General features: G+C 38.9%; 1 protein-coding gene across 1 annotated transcript in view; it reads left to right on the forward strand.

Annotated features, from left to right (window-relative positions):
• Positions 1 to 23,284, forward strand: part of LOC111140302 (pellino E3 ubiquitin protein ligase family member 2) — a 200,326-nt gene that overhangs the window by 174,175 nt on the left and 2,867 nt on the right. Inside the window, exons 3-5 of the mRNA XM_022492592.1 lie at positions 3,759 to 3,860; positions 13,091 to 13,288; positions 20,889 to 21,077. Coding sequence (XP_022348300.1) covers positions 3,759 to 3,860; positions 13,091 to 13,288; positions 20,889 to 21,077 — 489 coding nt within the window. The remainder of the gene's footprint in view (positions 1 to 3,758; positions 3,861 to 13,090; positions 13,289 to 20,888; positions 21,078 to 23,284) is intronic.

A 23,284-nucleotide genomic window follows, 5' to 3' on the forward strand; every position in this document is an offset into this window, starting at 1 on the left:
TTCACCTTCTGTCTGTAGCAGTTCATTCAGTCCTCAGACATAGGCTGAGTGACTACCTGGAAAACAGATAAAGCTACTCACAGCGCTGAGAGAGAGTCAGCATCCCGGCCCCTCCCCTCCCCATAGTAGAAAAGCACAGAGGGGAGAGCAGCAGGATCCACCAAGCAAGCTAGTTGGGCTGGTTTTCCTTACAATTGTAAAGTACCTAGTTTCCGAGTTTGAGTTGGTATAATAAAGATTACATTATGTTACAGTAATTGTGTTTGAGCTATATTACAGTGAGTGCCAGGAGGAGGCCTTACCTGCCTTTCTGTATGATATTTCAGAAATAGATTTCAAAGTAATTTGTTACCTTGGGGAAATTCGTATTTCCAAAATACCTGCAATGATTGACGCAAGTCAGTGTATCTGTATCTGTAATTTACTAGATGCTGAGTTTCCAAAAGTCCTATTTTAAATGTTAGAAGTATTGTTGAAAAATTGGTACTTCTAACAAGAGAAGAGGGTAATAATGCATTAGATACTTGCCAGAAAGAAAGCAAAAATGGACTTCAAGCTTCAACTCTATTCTGATCCCCCCCTACCCCGCCCCACTGCCACTAACGGAATCTAGCCCCACTCTTGGCTTCAGTATGCACACAAGATCATTCTGAGCCCAATTTGTGTCATCAAGGGCAGTCTGCATCTCTCCATTTGTTTCTGAGGATGCCATCGGTACCCTCAGGGGGCCTGGTGTGGACTGCCACCTTTTGCTCCAAATCCCAGTCCTGGCTTACCTCCCAGTCTTCTGAGGGCCAGCTATGCTTCTCCTCCCCATGGGCGCAGCCTGACACGCCGCCAGCACTCAGGACTCTGTCCAGAGAGGGCTGCTCTCCTGGCTTCAACAGCGGGAAATCACTGCAAGAACTGGAAGCAACGGAGAGGTGGCTGTCAGTCCAATTCTGAAGCTCCTCGGCCATCTCTGCCCCCAGGGGAGTCTGTCACCTGCTGGTCCAGAGCCAGTCCCCACTTTGTGGGATTCATTTCACCCTGCAGAATCTCTTTTCCCCCACTTCTCCATCTTCCCTACAGCCAGAAGCTTCTGAACATAGCCTGCCTATGATATTTTCTTAATCAAAAAGTCTCAGAAAAAGCATTTCCCTAACCCAAGAGCGTTCACCTTTCCTAACCCTGGTCATTCACATTGAGCCACATAAAAGGCAGGCAGAAGACTGAAGTTGTTCATTTTAAGTGGGCTCACCATTCAAGGTGTCCTGGATCAGGCATTCAAGGCTTCAGAGTCCCTGTGCTTCCTTCCCTGTTGGGGTTGGCCAGACGGGGGTCAGCCTGGGTTGTGCACTCCCCTGTACCGTGAACAGTTCCTGGGTAGGACTTCCGTATCGGTAGTCTCTTCCATGTGATATGCGGGCTTATATTAACCTGGGTCACAAGAATAGTTTGAGTAGAATCTGTCAAAAGGATTGGGCCCACCAACAACATAGGGCCTGTAGAATGGCTATTTCCGGCCTTTCTGGGAGGAGGATAGAAGTGTCTGTGGGTTCCCATGCCCAGGGCTGTGCTGGGTTATGGGATGAGCACAACGCATCCTCCCCAGGCATCAGCTTCCCAGCAAGTTTGGAAATATTAAAACCAGTCAGCATATTATGGAAGGGAATATAAAAATTTACAATAATTTTCAAGTAAAATGTTGTAAGAGGAGAAATTTCACTACAGAGTGCTTTCCCAGATGTCTCCAAGGTTCAGGTGACTTTCTTCCAGTTTAAGGCAACTTTGATGGAAGTTTGAGAAACACTATACTTAAGAAGGTACGATCATACAAAAATTTATGGCATTTTAAATGGAGTTGTTATGGCACTTGTGAACTCCTGATTTGCAGGTATTTCTTATTTAATGCAAAGTATATGCCATAAAACTTTTGTTTTGAGTTGAGATATTTGTAAATTGAATACTTTAAATGCAATAAGCACTTTTTTTTTTTTTAAGATTTTATTTATTTATTTGAGAGAAGAGGAAGCAGGCTAGGCTCCCTGCCGAGCAGGGTCCTGGGCCTGGGATCATGACCTGAGCCGAAGGCAGAGACTTTAACCCACTGAGCCACCCAGGCGCCCCCAACAGGCACTTTTTTAAGGAAACCTAAAATTAGTTTATAAATGATCACCCCCTGATTGTTAGTTTTAGAAGTTTGAGTTTAATAAAATTGTTTTTTTAAGTTTTATTTATTTCACCTAACTGTAATATAAACATCCATTTATCTTGAAAATAGCTATTAGTTTGGCTTTCAAAAAATGTCACTTATATCAAGGCCATTAGATTTATCTGACTCAGACCAATGAAAATTTAAGACTATTTTTGTTACTGGAGTTGAGTAGTCTAAGAAGTCTTTTTTAGATTTCTGGCCATATTAAATATTTAAATTATTTCCAATACTTGTATTGTCTTAAAGAAGCACGTAGTACAAAACAGTCACGAAGCTCCTCAGGGCAGATGATTAAATAACCATGAGATTAACCAGGCTAACTTCAAAGTTGATTTGGAATGTTGTACTACTTTTTGCTTTAAGCAATTATGTTAGTCAAATATAAATGTTCAGAGTACAATTTCATTAACATGCTTTATATGTCCAGCTACTTCCAAATGCTTTCTTGGTCCTCATACAGTGTCATTATTCAATAAATGTTTAATAGAAAGGCTCATTAAAATTTTATTTATTATACTTAATGTAAAAGCGTAGAAATGAAGATAAATTAGGTTGAAGTGGAATGGATAAAATGTAATTGAAATAATTTGGAGTACAATTTAAATCAACTTCTTCGTTAATTTGGAAGTATTAAAAGTGTGTGACCACAGCTTAAGATGTGTTCAAATATATCATTATGGAGAAAATAGGAATATTGTCTTACTGGTTTTTAGGTTCTTTGAAAAAGGCTATTAGCTCAACTCTAAAAATAGAAAAGATAAAATTAACTTAGCTTCCTTATTTATTAAGTTAGTAAATGTCTGGGTTAAGCAACTACTTATGCTCTGTTCTCCATCTTACGTAAATCTTGTATGATTATCACTGGCTAGAATAATGTATAGAAATCCTTACAGAACACTTATATTTTTTCAATGACTTTTTTTTTTTTTTTTTTTTTGCTAGATTACAATCTCTATTGCATGGGGAAAATATAACAAAATGTCATTGACTTAACTAACTGCTGTAGTGTTGAAATAAATTTTAAATTTTTAAATAAACACGATTAATCTAAAAATTCAATCAGTGAGTTAAGGCAATATGGAGAAACTGTATGTTTTTCCAGAAATATGATTAAATCAAATCTTGCAAACTAGTAAATTAACTTTGATTTGACTTAAATATTGCTCATACTAAAGGTGTTGAGTAAAATCAGAGTTGTGACTGTTAGTTTCTCTATAATTCAGGGCACAGCACAGGGATAGATTCCGACTTTTTTTTTTCAAGATTTTATTTATTTATTTAGAGAAAGAGAGGGTGAGCAGGGGAGGGGCAGAAGGAGAAGAAGAAAGAATCCTCACGACCCTAAAATCATGACCTGAGCTGGAAATCAAGAGTCTGACACTTGACTGAGCCACCCAGGCTCCCCAGGGACAGGCTCTGACTTAAAAAAAAAAAAAAAAAAAAAGTTGGCTTGTACTGGTTTTGCTGGAAGAGTGATATTTGTTAACTACGAGCAGAATTGCAGTTAAGTGGCTGAAATGAGATTTTATTGAATTTTTGTATGTGTTTATTTCATTATTAGGCTATCAGCTGCAAAGGTCAACACAGTATATCGTACACTCTGTCAAGGAATCAGACTGTGGTGGTGGAGTACACGCATGATAAAGATACGGATATGTTTCAGGTAACATCTTTATTTTTCTTTCGGATGTGGTATCATTAACATGACGTCAGTTTCAGGGGTATCATGTAACGGTTCCATACTTGTGCCTATGGCAAAGTAATCACCACAGAAGGCCAGTTAACAGTTGCCACCACACGGAGTTAGACAGCTTTTCTCCGGGAATGAGAACTTTTAAGAGCCATGCTCCTAGCTCCTTTGACCTACACGGTGTGGTAGTAAATACTACTTTACCATAGGTGCCCTGCTGTCCGTGATGTCCCCATGACACACTTCTCTTTTCCTCATGGAAATTCTCACACACTCTCCTTCAGTTCTGCATTTCAATATGTCATCAGAACTAGCACAGTAGTGTTTGGTGATGTACAAGGAGAAAGCAGAGAGGATAATATAAAATCTAATTCCTATGTGGCTTTTGGAAGACTAAGGGGAAAAAAAACTTGATTCTAAAACTGCAGACAGAAATGATAAAAGCTACATTCTTAGGTCTCACTGCAGTAAAAATACCCATTAATAACAATCATAAAAATTTTAAAAACCAACCACTTTGAAAAGCCAACATGTTGAAAAACCTCCTAAATAACACTTGAATCAGAAATGCAGACATCAGTACTGCAATTATTAGGTCTTTTAAAAAATTACTGTGGGAACGTTATGTAGCAAAACTCATGAGATGTGACTGACTGCATATTCAGAAGAAAATGTAAAAAAAATCTGAAGTGCTTCCATTATAGAAGGAAGGAGGGAACAAGGAACTAAACATTGGTCTCCAAGAGTTCTCTAAAAAATGATAATAAGAAAATACAGAACAGGCTCATGACTAGCTTTAATGGTATATAATAAAAAGTCCAAAAATACATCAAAAGAAAACAGAAGGAAATAATAATAGAAAAAAATTCATCAGTTTAAGAAGAGAATTAACAATATATCTAAGATTTGGTATGTTAAAACTACTTAAAAAATTAAGGCTAATGAGGAAAAAAGCAAACTCAAATGGGGAACCATGAGGCTTTGCATTTCTATATGGAATGTTAAATTATTAAATGAATGATATTGAAACAGGTGTCAGAACAGTATTCCAGATAATATCAAAAAGGGGAAATAAGGAACCGTGAAAAATAAGAAAATATCCTCAATCTGGCTTATAAAAAGAGAAATGTGAATTCAAATCACACAAAGATTTTAATTTCCACTTATTAGATAGGGAAAAATCTACACAATTTTGTCAGAAATGTGAGGAAACCCTCTCCTAGTCCTTTAAACTGGTATGACCTCAGTGGGGCAGTGATTTGGAAATGCTTGTGAAAAATGTAAAATGCTTACACTCTTTGACTCAGTTCTTCTTTCTAAAATTCTTCTCTTTCTAGAGATTGACCCCAGAGATACCCCTATGTACATGCAGAATGACATTTTTACCAAGTCATTGCTCAAAGCAAGGTTTAATAGCAAAAGATTACTAATTGAATTTAAATAAAAAATAATAATACTAGCATAAGATCATAAGCAACATAAATGTCATTCTGTAGGGGCCCCACTCGGTAATTTCAGGTACAGCCATATAGTGGAAGGAGGCCTCCCAAGTCTGTAAAACAGAACAAGAAAAAGCTTTATGTATGGACATGGGAAGAGCTCCATTTAATGAGTTTTTATTTTTCTATTTTATTTTATTTATTTAATGAGTTAAATATTAATGTTATTATATCGAGCCATTGATAATATATTCAATTAAGATTACTTAATCTTCAATGTTAATAAATTTAAGTTATTAAATATATTAAATATTAATAGTATATTATTAAATATTAGCATAATTAAATGATTTAAATAATGCGTGTATGTATTAAAAAGCTCCAAGAGGATGAATAAGACATTATTATTAAACCAGTTGCCTTTGTGGGGAGAAGAATCAGGCAGGTGGTACACAGGGAGGTATTTCATATATGATTTTTGAACTGTGTCAATGTGTTAGTTTTTTCTTTTTTTTTAAAGATTTTATTTGTTTATTTGACAGAGAGATCACAAGTAGGCAGAGAGGCAGGCAGAGAGAGAGGAGGAATCAGCTCTCTGCTGAGCAGAGAACCCAACCCAGGACCCTGAGATCATGACCTAAGCCAGAGGAGAGGCTTTAACCCACTGAGCCACCCAGGCACCCCTGTGTTAGCTATTTTTTAAAAAGCTAAACGGGCACCTGGGTGGCTCAGTGGGTTAAACATCTGCCTTTGGCTCAGGTCATGATTAGGTCCTGGGGTCAGGACCTGCATCAGTCTCCCTGCTCAGCGAGGAGCCTGCTTCTCTCCCTCTTCCTCTGCTCCTCTCCCATGTGCGCACACACTCTTCTTTCTCTCAAATAAATAAATAAAATCTTCTTTAAAAAATTAAAAACAAATAGTAAATTTAAACAGTCCTAGACTCGTAGTCATAGATGTAGACAATTATTTAAGTGCCTCAAAAGTAAGATTTATCCTATTTAAGCAAAATATTAACAGTGGTTTTACTCCTCATGCAATTCCATTTTATAATATTCTAAATATTTTTTCTTCTCATTCTACCAGAGAAAATCCCTTCCAAAATATGTATATGCATACGTTTTCCTGCTGATAATTTTACGGGACTTCAAAATAATTTTTAATTAACTTTCCAAAATTATTAATCTTCTACTTAACAAGATTTTTTTTACGTAGAAAGTTTTCTTGACACACGTTTTACCCTAGAGAGCAGAGTCTCAACACCGAAAAAAGCACATCAAGAACATTTTTACAGTTGTCGTGATACATTTTTTTACCACTTTAAAATCAACACTTCACTGCGGAGGCCCCTGCAATTTCATCACTGTTCTGTGGTGACTTGTTGTGACAGAGATCGCGTACTCTTCACTGTGGTACACATTTCACTCCCATGGCTCACTTTCTTCCTTCTCATCTCTGCAAGTGCAGAATGAATGAAAGATTCATGAGAATCTTAACATGAGATCCATCCTCTTGACAAATTAAACACACAGTGCGGTATTTTACCGAAGGCACAGCACTAGACAGCGCATCTTTGGAACTTCGTCTTGCGGAACTGAAACTTTGGACCTGTTGAACAGTGGTTCCCACTTCCCTCCAACCCCCCAGCCCCTGGCAACCGCCATGCTCACTTTCCATTTGACTGCTTTAGGTACCTCCTGTAACTGGAATCCTGCAGCACTGTAATGTCCTCTGGGCTCATCCACGCTGTTGCTTGTGGCAGGATTTCCTTGTTTTGAAGGCTGAATAGTATCCTACTGGATGTTTTACCACATTTTCTTTATCTACTCACCCACTGGTGGACATTTAGGTTGTTTCTATACCTTGGCTATTGTAAATAACGCTACAGTGAACGTGGGGAGCAGATCTCTCTTTGAGAGCCAGATTTCAGCGTTTACTTTGATAAATACCCAGGAACAGGATTCCTGAATCACATGGCAGTTTGATTTTTAATTTTTTAAGGAACCTCCATACTGTTAATAAACTTCTAAATGCTTTTTTGCACATTTTCCGTTTCATTATATAGATGATTATGTGAAAGGCCCAATATTTAATAAAAGTAATTTTTTACTACTTCACCAAAAGCATACTTAAGTGAAACTAGCATTATTTTTAACTGCAAGTGCATGCCGATAAAGAATACAGAGGCCATTAATACAGTTTGGTGCCACTGGTTTGATTGCCATGAAAGCACTTGATCGCCTTAGCGCCATTAGGATAAATGTTAGCACAGTGGAAAAGGCCAACAGCATGTTTGTATTATTATGAAAGCAATTTTGGCTTCATGGACCTGGTCCTTAGAAAAGGTCTCAGGGACCCTGGGAGGTTCATAGACTGTGCTGAGAAATGCCGAACTACACTATACTATCCACTTACCTTCCATAGCTGGGAAATCTGGGTCTTTGAAAGGAAAGGTGACTAGTACTAAGGGCAGAGAAGGTGTTAGTGGCAGCTGTAAGATTTATGTCTGCTGAGTTCTACATTCCTACATAGTACCAGGTCGACCTCTTTAAATGAAGCATGGTAATTCAACAAGGATTTATTGATTTGCTAAGGAAACAGAACACATTTGTTTTTACTAAAATAATCTGATTCCACTTGCAAAATAACTAGACATATTGGAGGATTAATATCAGATCACTCTAAGCAGAGTAGAATTAAGTAACTCTTAGAAGATCCTGAAAAATCAAGCTTGTTTTAATTTTTTCTTCCTTTTACACATTTTTGTGTCCCCAACCTATCATTGAGAAAGGTTTCTGAGCAAAAACACTGTACCATTCCTATTTCTCAAGCATGGACCTTGGTGTTGAGGGCTGGTCATTGTAGCCATTATTCTTTAAAATGATTTCTAGGCTAATTGAGCATTTAAAAGCAGAACATCAGACCAAACCAGAGAAGGGCCTTGTGCTGCCTTTCCCACGGTGGAAACAGAGAGTAGGCTCAGAGCTCAAAAATATTATTGCCTGGGGAAAAAAGTATCAGTTTGATCGGAATTTAAGAGATGGGTTAAGTGTGAGAAAGTCCGAGCTGGTATAGCAACAATTTCATAGTAGTTATTTTCTAGAATGGGTGTAAATAAAGGACAGAAAAAAAGAGTGTAGCTTTTGAGAGAGCAAAATATTAAAAATTGTCACAGGAAGTGACGAAATGTTTTACAAGGCCCCTAAAGGGAGGTGTGATGCCAAATCCATCCTGTTCCTTGGGGTAAGGAAACCAAAGGCCTTGAACATTGCTCAGTTTCATAGTCTCTGATCCTGGGTGTTGCTGGACCTTACAGTTTTGGTTTTGTTTGTTTGGTTTTTAATTTAGGTGTCTTACACTACTTTTAGATGGTAACATCGTGTTAGCACCCACCTAGGTGAGAAAAATGTGACAGTTATTTCTTGAAACATGATACCTGCCTCTCTCCCAGGGTTCAGGGTCACTGTCCTAATCATCCATGCGTCAGTTTCATTTCTCGAGCACCTGCTGTGTATCAGATACTCATCTAGTTACTGGAGGGAGGCAGCCCAGGCTCCCCTCTCATGGAGCCTGCATTCTAGAGGAGGGAAACAGACCACAAATGAAGCAGCAGCAGGAGCAGGTGCCATGGCCCCCAGGAAGGAGCAGGGTGAAGGAGGAGGTCAGTGAAATGAAATGAGCTTGGAGAGGTGGAGCCCTTAGGCCAAGCAATAAAATTGGAGGATTAAGCAAGGGAGAGGTATAATCTGATTTACATTTCTGAGAGATACCTTCAAGTACTGTCTAGACAAGAATGGAAATATCACATGTGAAAACAGGGAGACCAGTTTGGAGATGAGGGTAATGCAGTCCGAGGAGGAGCTCCCAGAAGCAGGAACTAAGGTGGAGAGAAATGGAAGGATGGAAACCGTGTTTGGAGGGAGCGTTGACAGGCAGGGTTAAATGTGGGTGTGGAGGAAAATAAAGGATCAAGGCTAATTCTTTGGTATTGATTTTTAGTTTGAGTAGATCGGATGTCGGTCGTTGACCTGGGGAATCTAGGGGTTGAAGGAGGAATCCAGGTTCTGTTTAGAACATGTTACATTTGAGATGCTTATTAGACCCCCAAGTGGAGACTGAAGTTCTGGGTAGAGATCAGGGCTTTTTGGCTAATAATGGAATTTGATGGTATTACATAGGAAGAGAACAGAAAGTGCAGGGAAGGGGTCTATTTGCCAACTAGCCTGTAAGAGTTTCATTATTCTAATACCAGGTACAGATATGCCAGGATACCAGTTATGTGCCCTGGAAACCTGTGCGAGAGTGCTGTCAGTGGGGCTCTGGGGTAGAAACACCCCATGGGGCCAGCTGAGGAGAGAAGTGAAGGGCATGAGTAAGGAAATGGGAGGGTAGTAACTAGTGACAGATTTTTCAAGAAGTTTGCCACTAAGTGAATCAGAGAAATGGGCCTGTAGCTTGAGGACGTTTGCAAGTGAAGGAATGTGTTTTTTAAGGTGAGAGACTACTCTAGAACAATGCTGTTCAGAGTATCCTCAACTGAGCGGCCAAGTGTCTGCTAATAGCACAGAGTGAGCTGGGTGGGAAATGGCGAGGAGGAGTTTGGAAATGTACAACACTTTTTATATTACCTGAAACCTCTAAGCAGGTGATCATTTTTCTGATACTCATTTTGATTGTACTTTTAAAATGAATCAGTGACAGGCTGAAATTTAAAAAACAAATTGGTCCTTTAAAACACCACCACCCCCCGCCCCCGCAGAGTCACAGAGTTTGAGAAGCTCTAGAATGTGTTTGATAGCCGATGATAAGATCTAGTAGTAGAGAGAGAGAAGTGGATGATTTGGGAGAGAGAAGGGATAGTGTCAGGAGCAGAATCCTTGGGAAGGGAAGAATACTGAGACCCCAGGCATCAGTAGAAAGATCGGTCTTGAGTAGGAGCAGTGATATTTCTTCCTTGTCATTGGAAGGAAGTTAGGAAATAAGGTTACAGATGCAGGGGTAGGAGTACCATTGGTCCAGGAAAGGTGAGGGAGGCCCTTTCAGGTGTTTCTGTGCCATCTTACCTGCACTGAATTGGACTGACAACCAGACAAAACCAAACTTTTCTCATATATGCGTGTGGTGTCAGTAAAATCCTCCCTCAGGCTACTATATGAGAATCAGCACTGAATGATCACCAGACAGAATTCAGAACCATCTTTCTTTGTCTACATGACCGCCCTTAAGATGATGTAGAGTTGATCCAGCACCCAAAAGGATGGGTTCCAAGTTTTGCACATCGGGTGAATTTTCAGTAGGAAAATAGCTTACTTTTTTTTTTTTTCTGGCAAAAAGAACATGAGGTTTGTATCCAAAAGTATAAAATTATACTGGTGGCACACCACAGGTTAGACTTAAGGGGAAGTAAATTGAGAAATCGAACATGACCAATCAGATAAGTATCATGACTTGCAATAATCGATCCTAGCAGTATGTTCCGGTTGGACTAAAATGTCATGCGTTATAGCCCATTTCCGTTAACTCATCAGGACATTCATTTAATACACTGGGATGAAAGCAACATGGCCTTTCCCGAAGAGAGTAATCTTTGTAGACAGTAACAGTTGTGTGACATTCTACTCGAGCATGGTCTTAGCTTTGCGCTTCTAACAGAGCTTAAAGAGACTTTGTCTTCTTCTGTGGAGGTGACAGAAGGTAGTCAGGGACTTTGTCTTTGTGAGAGCGCTAGGCAATTGTAGAACTTTCCACATTTCACTCCTAAGCTTAGCGGTTCAGGACAAGTTGATTCCTGAGTTTAGAGAAGCCTTTATGGTATTTTTTTTTTCTGTATTTGTGAAATCTTTTACATTAAGTATTTGTTACTTTCTAGTTTAAAAAATCTCTTTAAAGTGAAATAACTCAAAGACAAATACTGTGTATCACTTATATGTGGAATCTAAACAACAAAGTCAAAACTGTAGAAGAAGAGACTAGCATGGGAGTTACCAGGGGCTGAGGGGATGGGGAAGATAGAGAAGTGTTGGTCACAGAGTACAAACTTCCTGCTGTAAGATGAATAGGTTCTGGGGATCTAATGTACAGCATGGTGATTATAGTTAATAATACTGTATTGTACGCCTGAAAGTAGCTAAGAGAATAGCTTAAAAAAAAAAAACAGACTGAATCAGAGCTTCTGAGTCACATACCCAGCTTTTCAATGAATCTAGCCAAGGGAAGATCCAACCTTAGAAAGATGATTTGTATAAGATTTATAATGTCTTTTAATTTAGATTTTATGTTGTGTTTTTTAACAAGTTCTATGTTTTCTAAACCTGAAACGCATACATTCAGGCAATGTGCATCTTTTCACATCAATGAGTTTCAGTGAATCCAGAAGTCTACTTTATTCCAGGCACATTTCATTAGGACAAAAAATTAAGAGTTTTTAAAAAAAGAGAGAGAGAGAAGAGATGTCTGTTGTCTGTTGGCTTAATAAAGATAATCTGTGCATGAAAATGTGTGAGTTTACAAAAGAAAGTTAATAATTTTCTGGAAAGGAAATATTTTGACCTAAATGATGCAAGATAATATATATTTTTTCACTCTTACCTCTTTGGATGAAAAATATACTACATCTTATATTTTAGATAGAATTTTGTGATCAGGATTAAGATACCTGAGAAATTGACTTTTGGGGGTCTTTGCATACACGTCTGTCTGGGGGCTCCCTGTGTCCCTCCCCTAATCAGCTTCTGAATCAAAGTCACTAGTGTTAGGAAACAACAGTGATGTCCTATTTAGTGAGAAATGATTTGTTTACATATAAATGATTTTAATTTGAAACGTCTCAATGGTATATAAATAATATGTATCATTGTTTTCTGGTCAGAGATTTATAGAACAACATTACAAAATGTTTTGATATTTTATCTTGAGGATTTTGCATTTGTAAACAAATACTTTTCCTACTTCACAGGACAGAGCAGTACCCATCTTTTTGGTATTTATTAAGTATGAACACCTTTTTTTTTAAAGAACTTTAAGCTCTTCCAAATGAAATATATTCTTTCTGGAAGCATTTAATCTTACCAAAGAAGTAAGTCAACATAATGCTATTGGCAGGTTTTTAGACTTTCCCAAAAGAGATTTTTTTTTTTTTTTCCCAATCCAAAATTGAAATGTTAAGACCAACTTTTTGAACCTTTCATCTGACTGCATCCCAAACTTTGGGCTAACTTGTATTTCCCTTTACATCATTTTCGTTTACACTGAATAATGGCAACAGGCATTTGATCTGTGTCTGGATCAGGGCTGTTCTTGCTCTATGCCATGAGTCACTGGTAGACGTACTTAGTGTGGAAAACCAATCCCTGCTGCTGGGCAAGAATTCCTTTGTTTGTTGGCTTTCTTTAAAATCTTGGGTTTTTTCCATCTGGAAATAGGGGGGGCAGGGTGAGTGGGGTAGAGAGTAATTTGCTGTGTTAAAGTAATGTTTTCACGTAATCTAAGAGATTACAATCTGTTGGGGGGTAGGAGGAAGCAAGATCTAATGTTTTTCTCCAGAATAAAAAATTTAGCTCTTCTCTTAATATTTAAAATCTGATGATTGGTTACTCTAATATCTCCCTTAAATAAGAAAAGGAACAGAACTGATTTTTTTTTTCATTAAATTCTTACCCTCAGAGCAGAAATAATAAATGTTAAAGGGATCCTGAACACTCATTCCATGTGAACCAAATATGGTGACATATTTTTCAGACGAGTCATGAGTACATTTGATTTATTTAGGTGGGCAGATCAACAGAAAGCCCTATCGACTTCGTTGTTACAGACACAATTTCTGGCAGTCAGAACAACGATGAGGCCCAGATTACACAAAGTACCATATCCCGGTTTGCCTGCAGGATTGTCTGCGACAGGAATGAACCTTACACCGCACGGATATTCGCAGCCGGATTTGACTCTTCCAAAAACATATTTCTTGGAGTAAGTACTATTACTGAAGACACTGTTTCAAGAAAAACACCCATTATCATCAGATATAACATTTAATTGTAGCCAAAGATTTGCTTTCCACGATGCCTCTACTTAGATTTGGAGATTTTAATTTTCAGATGTAGAGCCTGAAAGGTTGTTATTAAGAATCTAAATATAACTAAGTCATTACCTGATACTTGTTACATTTGCTGTATTAAGTGTGTGTACAATAATTGCTTCTTTTAAATGTATATGAATATATTTATAGTAGATTTAAGGGGTTTATTTCAGTGGGAGAAAATAAATGGTCAAATCTACATAGAGTTCAAAGGAAAAGGTGACATTCTTTCATTCAGAAAATTTTCATTGGGCTGTGTCCCACATCAGGTGTCATAGATAAGATAGCACAAAACAGATTAAAAACTTCTGACTCCGTGAGGCTTCCGAGTAAATGAAACCCAGAAGTTTTAGTGAATATACAATTGTAATATAGTTCTTCTTCTTTTTTTTTTTTAATCAGTATGTTTTTGCAGGGAAAAAAAAAAAGAACATTCAAAATGGCCTTTAAAAAATGGCCTAAACAGGGGCATCTGGGTGGCTCAATCAGTTAAACATCTGCCTTCCACTCAGGTCATTCTCCGAGATTCATGGGATCGAGTCCCACAACGGGCTCCTTGCTCAAGCAGGAAGTCTGCTTTCCCCTCTGCCCCTTTATCTCTGCTTGTACACACACACTCTCTCTCTCTCTCTCTCAGTCTCTCTCTCAAATAAATAAATAAAAAAAATTTTTAATGGCCTAAACAATAACAAGAATGTGTTATTTCTGTAACAAGAAGCACCAAGGAAGACAGGCCCAGGCCTGGATAATTCAATGGTTCTGTGACATCCAGGGAAGCAAGTTTGTTCTATCTTACCCCCATGTCCCCAGGCAGATCTGCTTCCTCAAACTGCCTTAAGGATGAGAGATGGCTCCCACACTTCCATACATCTCTGCCACATGGAGACTTCCAGCTGAAGAAGAGGTGGCAGAGGCACTGTTTCTTCCATATCTCTTTATATTGGTGGGGTTTTTTTAAGATTTTATTTATTTATTTGACAGAGAGGGAGAGAGAGCACAAATGGGGAGGGGCAGAGGGAGAAGCAGGCTCCTCTCTAAAACAGGAAGCCTGACCAAGGGCTTGATCCCAGGACCCCAGGATCATGACCTGAACCAAAGGCAGATGCTTAACAGACTGAGCTACCTTTTTTTTTTTAATTTACTTTTCATAATTGAATAAATTTGACATGTAACATTACATGTCAAATTTGTTCAATTTTATACTTACTTGTGTAAGTATAAGGTGTACAGCCATGTTACCATGTTGTACTTATGTGTTGTAAAATGATTGCCAGTATTGGATATTTACCACATTGCACAACTGGAGTACAATAATACGAGCTATATTCATAACACGGTGCATTAGATCTCTGTGGCTGATTCACTGCTCATTACAAGCTTGAACCCTTAAACACCCATCAGTCTTACCACTCTCTCCCTGTACACCCCCTCCCCCATCCCATCCCTGATAACTGTAATTTTACTCTGTTTTTTTAGGCTTAACTTTTTAAGATTCCACATACACGTGATATCATTTTTCTCTGACTTGCGTAGCATAATGTGCTGAGGGTCCATCCACGTTGTTGCAAATGGAAGGAGATCCTCCTTTCTTGTGGGTAAATAATATTTACAGTGTCGTTTTTTAATCTGTTCACTCATTGATGGGCATTGGGGTGGCCTTTCATATCTTGGCTATTGAGAATAATGCAATAAACATGGGAGTGCCTGTATCTCCTTGAAATCCTGTCTTCATTTCCTTTGAGTGTGTGCCCTAAAGTGGAAATGCTGGATCACGTGGTAGTTGTTTTTCATTTTTTGGCTATTTGGGGTCTTTCCTGGTTGCACACAAAGTTTAGGATTATTTCTTCTATTTCTGTAGGGAATTCTCTTAATATTTTGATGGAGATTGTGTTGAATCTGTAGATGGATTTGGGTAGTATGGCCGTTTGAACAATATTCTTCTGATTCAGCTATCTTCCCATTTGTCTGTGCCTTCAGTTTCTTTCAGCAAAGTCTGTACTTTTCATTGTATAGATCTTTCACGTCCTTGGTGAAATTTATTCCTAAGTATTTTACTGTTCTTGATGGTGTTGTGAGTGGAATAGTTTTCTTTAGGCCTTTTTCAAATGCTTCCTCATTAGTGTAAAGGAATGCAACTTACTTCTCTGTTTGTTTTGCGTCCTGCCACTTTCCTGAAAACGTTAATTCCAACAGCTTTTTGACTGAATCTTTGCAATTCTCAATATATAAGATCATATCATTAGCAAACAGTGCTAAGCAATAGTTTTACTTCTTTCTTTCCAATCTGTATGCCATGTATTTATTTATCTTGCCTAATTGCTCTGGCTAGGACATGTAGCACTATATTGAGTAGGAACGGTGAGCGTGGGCATCCTTGTCTTTCTGATCTTAGAGGAAACTTAGCTGCAGGTTTGTCATATATGAACTTGATTATGTTGAGGTATATTCCTTCTGTAGCCAATCTGTTAAGGGTTTTTATTCTGTAAGGATGTTGTTTTTTGTCAAATGCTCTTTCTGTGGCTATTGAGATGATCATGTGATTATCTTTCATTTTCTTGATATGATGTATTACATTTATTGATTTGTATACTTTGAACCCTCCTTGCATCTCAGGGGAAGTCTCATTTGCTCATGGTGTATGATCCTTTTAATGCGTTTTTTAATTTGTTCATATTTGCTTGAGAAATTTTACATCTACATATATCAGGGATATTGGTCTATAATTTTCTCGTAGTATCTTTATCTGATTTTGGTATCAAAGGAATGAGTTTGGAAATGTTCCTTCCTCCTCAACATTTTGGAAGAGTTTGATGAGGATTGGTGTTAATTCTTCTTTAAATGTTTGGTAGAATTCTCCAGTTGAAGCCGTCTGGTCCTGGAGTTTCTTGGGATTTTGTTTAAATTACTGATTTGATCTCTTTACTCATTATTGGGCTGTTCAACTTTTCTGACTCTTCCTGATTTAGTCTTGGTAGATGTGTGTTTCTGGGAATGTTTCTTTTCTTCTACATTCTAGCTGTCTTTCATGATTCTGTGTATGTCTATAATACCAGGTATAATGTTTCCTCTTTCATATCTAATTTTGGGTCTTCTTTTTTCCTAGTTTAGCTAAAGGTTTGTCAATTTTGTTTATCTTTTTTGAAGAACAGTTCTTAGTTTCATTAATCTTTTCTGTTGTTTTTCTGGTGTCTAGTTCATTTATTTATGCTTCAATCCTTATATCTGCTAACTTTGGGATTGCCTTATTCTTTTTCTAGTTCCTTGAAGTATAAAATTAGGTTAAAATTAGCTTGTTTGAGACTTTTCTAATTTCTTTTGTTTTTTAAGATTTTATTTATTTATTTGACAGAGAGAGACAGCGAGAGAAGGAACACAAACAAGTGGAGTGGGAGAGGGAGAAGCAGGCCTCCCGCTGAGCAGGGAGCTTGACGTGGGGCTCGATCCCAGTACCCTGGGATCATGACCCAAGCCGAAGGCAGAAGCCCAACAACTGAGCCACCCAGGCGCCCCTAGACTTTTCTAATTTCTTAATATGCATGTTTATTGCTGTAAGATTCTCAGAACTTCTTTTGTTGTATCTCACAATATTTGATGTTGTGTTTTCAATTGTTTCAAGATAATTTTTCCCCTTTTGATTTCTTCTTTGACCCAATGGTTATTTAAAAGGGGGTTGTTTAGTTTTCACATTTTTGCAGATCTTCTCACTTCTCTTTGATTGTCACTTTCTAGTTCATACCACTGTGGTCAGGGAAGATAGTTGATATGATTTTAGTCTTCTTAAACTTACTAAATTTGTTTTGTGGCCTATCCTGTCTCTCCTAGAGAATGTTCCAGTGCACTTGAGAAAAATATGTTCTGCTACTGTTGGTTAGAATGTTCTGTATAGATCTATTAAGTCTGCTTGTTCTAAAGTGTGGTTCAGTTCCAGTGTTTCCTTGTTGATTTTCTTTCTGAAAAATCTATTCGTTGCTGACAGTGGGGTAATGAAGTCTCCTACAATTATTATATCGTAGTCCATTTCTCTTTTAGATCGGTTATTATTTGCTTAATATAATTTGGTGCTTAGATGTTGGGCACATATATATATTCACAATCATATTTTCTTAATATACTGACCCTTTTATGATTATGTATTGACTTTGTCTCTTATTACCCTTTTTGGCTTGAAATCTGTTTTGTCTTATACAAATTTGACTATACCAACCTTCCTTTAGATTCTTTTTGCTTGTAATATCATCTTCCATCCTTTCATTTTGAGCCTATGTGTGTCTTTAAAGCAGAGATGAATCTCCTGTAGGACAGCATATAGTTGGGTCTTTTGTTGTTTTTAATCCATCCAACCACTCTATGCCTTTTGGTGAGTTCAGTGCATTTGCAGTTGGTGTGATTATTGATATGTAAGGACTCACCACTGTCATTTTCTCTTTTGCCTTCTGGTTATTTTGTCTCTCCATTGTTTCTTTTTTCCTTCCATATCTACCTGCTTCTGTACGTTGGTGGTTTTCCATGGTACTTTTTGCTCAGTTTTCCCCACTTGTAATGTTTTGTCTCTGCTCTAGATTTTTGCTTTGTAGTTTTCATGAAGTTTACATAAAACAACTCATAGATAAAATAGTCCTTTTTCTGCTGAGAGCAATTTTTCTTTTGCCTATGAATATTCCTTTACTCTTTTCCTTTTATGTTTTTGATGTCACAAACTGTCTTTTTATGCTGTGATCTTGTTACCACGTTGTAGTAGCTGTAGTTATTTTTACTATTTATTACAGGTATTTTTAATGCTCTTCACCTTTAAACTTTGTGCTATCATTATAGAGTTTAGTATACTCTTATAAAGAGTTGCCGTTTCTGATTCTGTCACCTTAATCAGAGTTTTGTGTCCCTCTGTCTTTTCATTTCAGCTTGAAGAGCTCCTTTCAGCAATTATATAAGGCAGATCTAGGGATGGTGAACTCCCTCAGCTCTTGTTTGGGAAAGCCTTTAATTCGCCTTCATATCTAAAGCATAACTTTACTGGGTAGAATATTCTTGGCTGGCAGTTTTTAATCTGAGAAATTTTATAGCCTGATGGGGATTCCTTTGCAAGGAATCTTTTATTGCCCTAGCTGCCTTTAAAATTTTATCATTGACTTTTTAATAGTTTTAATATAATGTGTCTTGGAGAAGGTCTTGCATTGAGATAATAAGATGTTCTTTTGGCTTCATGGACTTTGTATATCAAGTTCTTTTCCCCAAGTTTTGGAGGTTCTCAAGAGTTATTTCTTTAAGTATGCTGTTTGTCCTTTTTCCCCTTGCTTCTCCCTCTAGAAAATTCACTATTCTTATGTTGGCTTTTCTGATGGAGTCTACTAGCTCTTGTAGTGTTTCTTCACTTCTTAAATCTTAATTCTCTCCTCCCTTCCATCTGAATCATTTCTCTGTTCCTGTCTTCCATCTTACTAATTCTCTCTTCCACCTGATCTGCTCTATTTCCAGTGCATTCTAATGCATTCCTCATGTCATTTATTGAGATCTTTTGTTTGGTTCTTTTTTAGAATTTCGGTGCCTTTGGTAAAGTATTCCTTCTGTTTGTCAGTTATATTTCTGAGGTCATTGTATTGCCTGAGTTTTCTTGTAGCTCATTAAATTTCTTCATAGCAGCTGTTTTGAATTCTTTATCCATTAGATTGCAATATACCATGTCTTTGGGTTCAGTTGCTGGAAAATTGTCAATTTCTTTTTGTGATACTATATTACTGTGATTTTTTTTCTTGATGTTTGATTAAAAGTGCCTCTGTCTTCACATTTAAAGTAGGGAACACCCTATTTAGGCAAGGTTCTATTTATTTTGATTCTAACAGTTCAACATGTTTGTAGTTAGGAGCCTTTTATTTTTCAAAGATAGCACTATAGCACAAATTTTTGGTTTCTCTTAAGAGTGTGGGGGCAGACTTCACAGAGGTTGGAAGTGGGCATCAAGGGAAAAGGAATGGGGGGTGCAGCAGAGCTGGGGGAGGTGTGTACTTAGTTCTTGGGACTTTGATGTGCCCACAGCCTGGTAGGGGGGAATCCTCAAGTTGGAGCAGGGGATGGGGTGAGGGGGGGCTCCCAGCAGTCCATGGACCAGAACCCTTTGGCAGACAGTAGGAGACAGTTCTCTGAAGTTCTCTTTGCCTTACTTGCCTCTCCCCACTCACTGCAGTCTTTCCTCAGAGACAGCAGTGGGTTCTTCCAGCTATAGAACATGCATGGGGCAGACCTCCCCCAACCTCCTTCACCCTCCACCTCCTTTGTCAGAAAAGGTCACGCTATCCCCCTGCCCACCAGCCACTGCCTTTGTCACCTCTGACTCCCCAGCAACTCCCCTCCACTGCCTCTTCTGTGAGGCCATCTACCCACTTTGAGGGGCATGGACATATGGCTCTCAGGTGATCTGGAGGCTGCACCGCCATTCTCTTTTTTGGCTATTGATGTCTGATTAGTTGTAAATCCAAGGAGCAAGGAGAAAGGAATAACCCATGCTGCTTGGAGGCTGAGGTCACTCCCCCTTCTTGTTCTCTCTTTAGAGCAAAGGAGCCTTACAGGAAGGCTCCTAGAAAACCCACTCATGTCTCATTGGCCAGAACCCAGTCACTGGCAAGAGGGCTTATCCTAATCAGAATGGACTCCTGAGTCATGTGAGCAGTAGCTGGCCCTGTCATCAGGAAAGAGAGCTCACTAGCCCAGGCATCGAAGAGCATTTGTCCTGCCCTTATAGCAAGCTGTCTTTACCTTCCATCTTTGAGGATATAAACACTGATATTTATGAAGATACACTGGCCCCAACTTGTTAGTGTAACATTTTTTTAAATTTTGCATGTTTAGTCTGTAAATTTTTTTTTAAAGATTTTTATTTATTTGACAGATCACAAGTAGGCAGAGAGGCAGGCAGAGAGAGAGAGGAGGAGGAGGCAGGCTCCCTGCTGAGCAGAGAGCCCGATGTGAGGCTCGATCCCAGGACCCTGGGGTCATGACCTGAGCCGAAGGCAGAGGCTTTAACCACTGAGCCACCCAGGCGCCCCTAAATTTTGCATGTTTAATAAAAACTCCTTTTTTCCCCTTCCTTCTGTATACTTCCCAGGTAATGATTACATGTAAAGCACTGATACATAAGAGGCAAAAGGATTGCACAAATAGAACCGAAGAAGACATAGTAGATTTCCAGAATCTCCCCAGGGTAACGGGGTTGGATAGAAAAGAACCTCTGAAGGAAGGGCTCAGGCATCAGGTTCTCTTTTTTTTTTTTTAAAGCTCCCAAGATGAATAGAATGCATATCCAATGATACATTTTAGCACTTTCATGTTATCAGAATAATTGCATATTTTATCCTTCTGATTATTAGCTTTAAATAGAAAATGAAAATTCATCACTTTCCTTCCTTCTGCCTGTACTGGATATTTTAAAGAAATTCTGGAATCCCTTCATTTTGAACATAATCTTAGCATGCTTTTTCTGTTCTGTGGTATGTTCTCCAGGAAAAGGCAGCAAAATGGAAAAACCCCGACGGCCACATGGATGGGCTCACTACTAATGGCGTTCTCGTGATGCATCCCCGAGGGGGCTTCACTGAGGAGTCCCAGCCTGGGGTCTGGCGTGAAATCTCAGTCTGTGGAGACGTGTACACCCTGCGAGAAACCAGGTCAGCCCAGCAAAGAGGAAAGCTGGTGAGTGGTCTTCACTCTGGAAAATGTACCACACTACAAGAGCCTCGCTCAGGGACTGTCATTTTTCTCCCCTGAAATCTAGAGCCTTTATGGAGGTAACAGTGCTGTGAACCATTGACCCAGAAGAATGAGAATTCCCTAAGCCCCTGAAAATGCTAACGACATGGGCTCATTTCCTTCCATGATTAAGCTTTTCCCATAGTAGAAGAAAATTATCTTTTTCCTCCTTACTACCTTAATAGTGTATCCTTTATTATATGCTTCATTACAAAATTCCACTTAAATTCACTTTAAGAAGGACATACTTACTTTTCGTGTAAAACTTTACTAATTTGGAAAAATCCTGAGCTGTCCAAGACTAATTAGTGAAAATTATGAACTATGGAATTATTTACTAGACTTTCTGGAACTAAAAGATAATTAAGTTCGCTTTTTTCCCCTTCAGTTCATTGTAAGAAATTAATACATAATTCTCTATGTAATTCACCAAAATCATAAAACTTTTTACTTGAAATCATTCATAGAGGGCATTGACTTGACATGTTAAAATTTTCCTATAAATATCCCTGCTTATCCCAAATGCCCTAAAGCAGTTGGCTTTTTAACTCTTTCCTTCTGTGGAGAATAATTATAAGCCCTTAAATGGGAAGTTTGCGGTGTGTGATCTTGCCATGGCTGTGTGGCACAGCGCCAGACGTTTCTGAGTAAACTTGCAGCTCCAGTGCTTTTCATTAATTGGTGGATAGAAGTTAGAACAGGAGAGAATGAATGTTTTCTCCCCCCCCGCCCAGAAAAGCATAGAGTGATCTAGCATTTTTCAGCAAGATGATAACAGGTTTCACTGAGTCAGAAAAAGAAGATGGCAGTGGTGGGAGGTTGGGGGGTTGAGGGAGACTTTAGTACTAACCTGGTTTGCTAGACCCTACTCGATGTTTGTTTGTAGGGAACTGTTATTTTTATTTATATTTCATACCATTACTGAACTACAAATACAGCTTCTGCATTTTTACAAGGCCCAATATTAGAGCATCCTGGCTGAGTAAACAGAAGTGTTTTCCAAGAAAGACCAGAGCAAATACGATAACATCTGTTTAAACACTTCTCAAGAGACTGTAAATAGGGAACAGACTGTGAAAGCAGTTTTTTCAAATAACTTTGTTTCTGATCACTGGATAACTTCATACAAAACTGACCGAGGTCGGCTGAACTGGTTCTCAGGCGTGATGATGGCAACAGTAGAAGTCAGTATAAGTCGTTGCTGGATCAGGCACTACGTGAACATTTCAGAGACCTCAGGTCATGAAATCTGGGCAGCTTTGTCAGAGAAGTGGAATCCTGCCCATTTTGTGGATGAGGAAGGTATGGCACGAGAGGTTAAATATTGCCCAGGGTCCCAGAGTGAGAAGATGGCAGTAGATGGAATTAAAACCTATCCTCCTTGATAGAGTCTGGACTCCCACGTTGCTGTTTGGTATCCTCTTGTGGGGAGCCCCAGCCAGCCCTCACCTGGGAGAGCTTACACCAGAGCATTTGCTTTCTTGGGAAATAGAAAGCGTTCGCTGGAGTCCAAGAAGGGCTTGTCTTTCTCAACGGGCACATTTCTAGAATGAGCTTCTTGCCCATCCTCGGTGATTGTGCAGTGACCCAGCTCAGGCAGCTGTGTGTGTCATGGGAGGGGACATGCACCTGAGAAGAAACGACTCCCAGAATAGCCTGTGTTCAGGGGTTGTGTTAAGTCTCAATTAATTTTAAAGTCAGTCCCTATAGGAGACCCTCAGATCTTCCCCAGATTGTGCTATACTGATAGTGTATGGTGTAAAGGTTTCTGAGTTCCATGCAGCTGATCTTGCACTATGGGAAACACGGGGTGGGGAGGGGCTCAGTGAGAGGACCCAGCCCCCCTACAGCCCCCTCTTGTTAACCAGGGAAGGTTCATCTGTGGTGAACACCTGCGGATTCTGGGAGCTTAGGTTTCCATTTCGGACTCTGGTTCTGTAGCTGTGGCTGGTAGCATTGAGGTAAGTGGTCTGTCTGGAGATAGATTTAGGGAATAGGGCTCTGGCAGTCCTGTACATTTGCAACCGAATACAGAAATACGGAGACTAATGTGATCTGCTGGCAATTCAGAATATTTTGAAAGTAGTAGATGCCTCCTGTTCTTGGTGTGGAACTAGTGCTGGTAGAAGGTTTCGGATTAATACCATACT

The sequence above is a fragment of the Enhydra lutris genome, unplaced genomic scaffold, assembly GCF_002288905.1.
Source record: "Enhydra lutris kenyoni isolate GAN:26980312 unplaced genomic scaffold, ASM228890v2 scaffoldscaffold4, whole genome shotgun sequence".
In the NCBI taxonomy this organism is placed as follows: domain Eukaryota; kingdom Metazoa; phylum Chordata; class Mammalia; order Carnivora; family Mustelidae; genus Enhydra; species Enhydra lutris.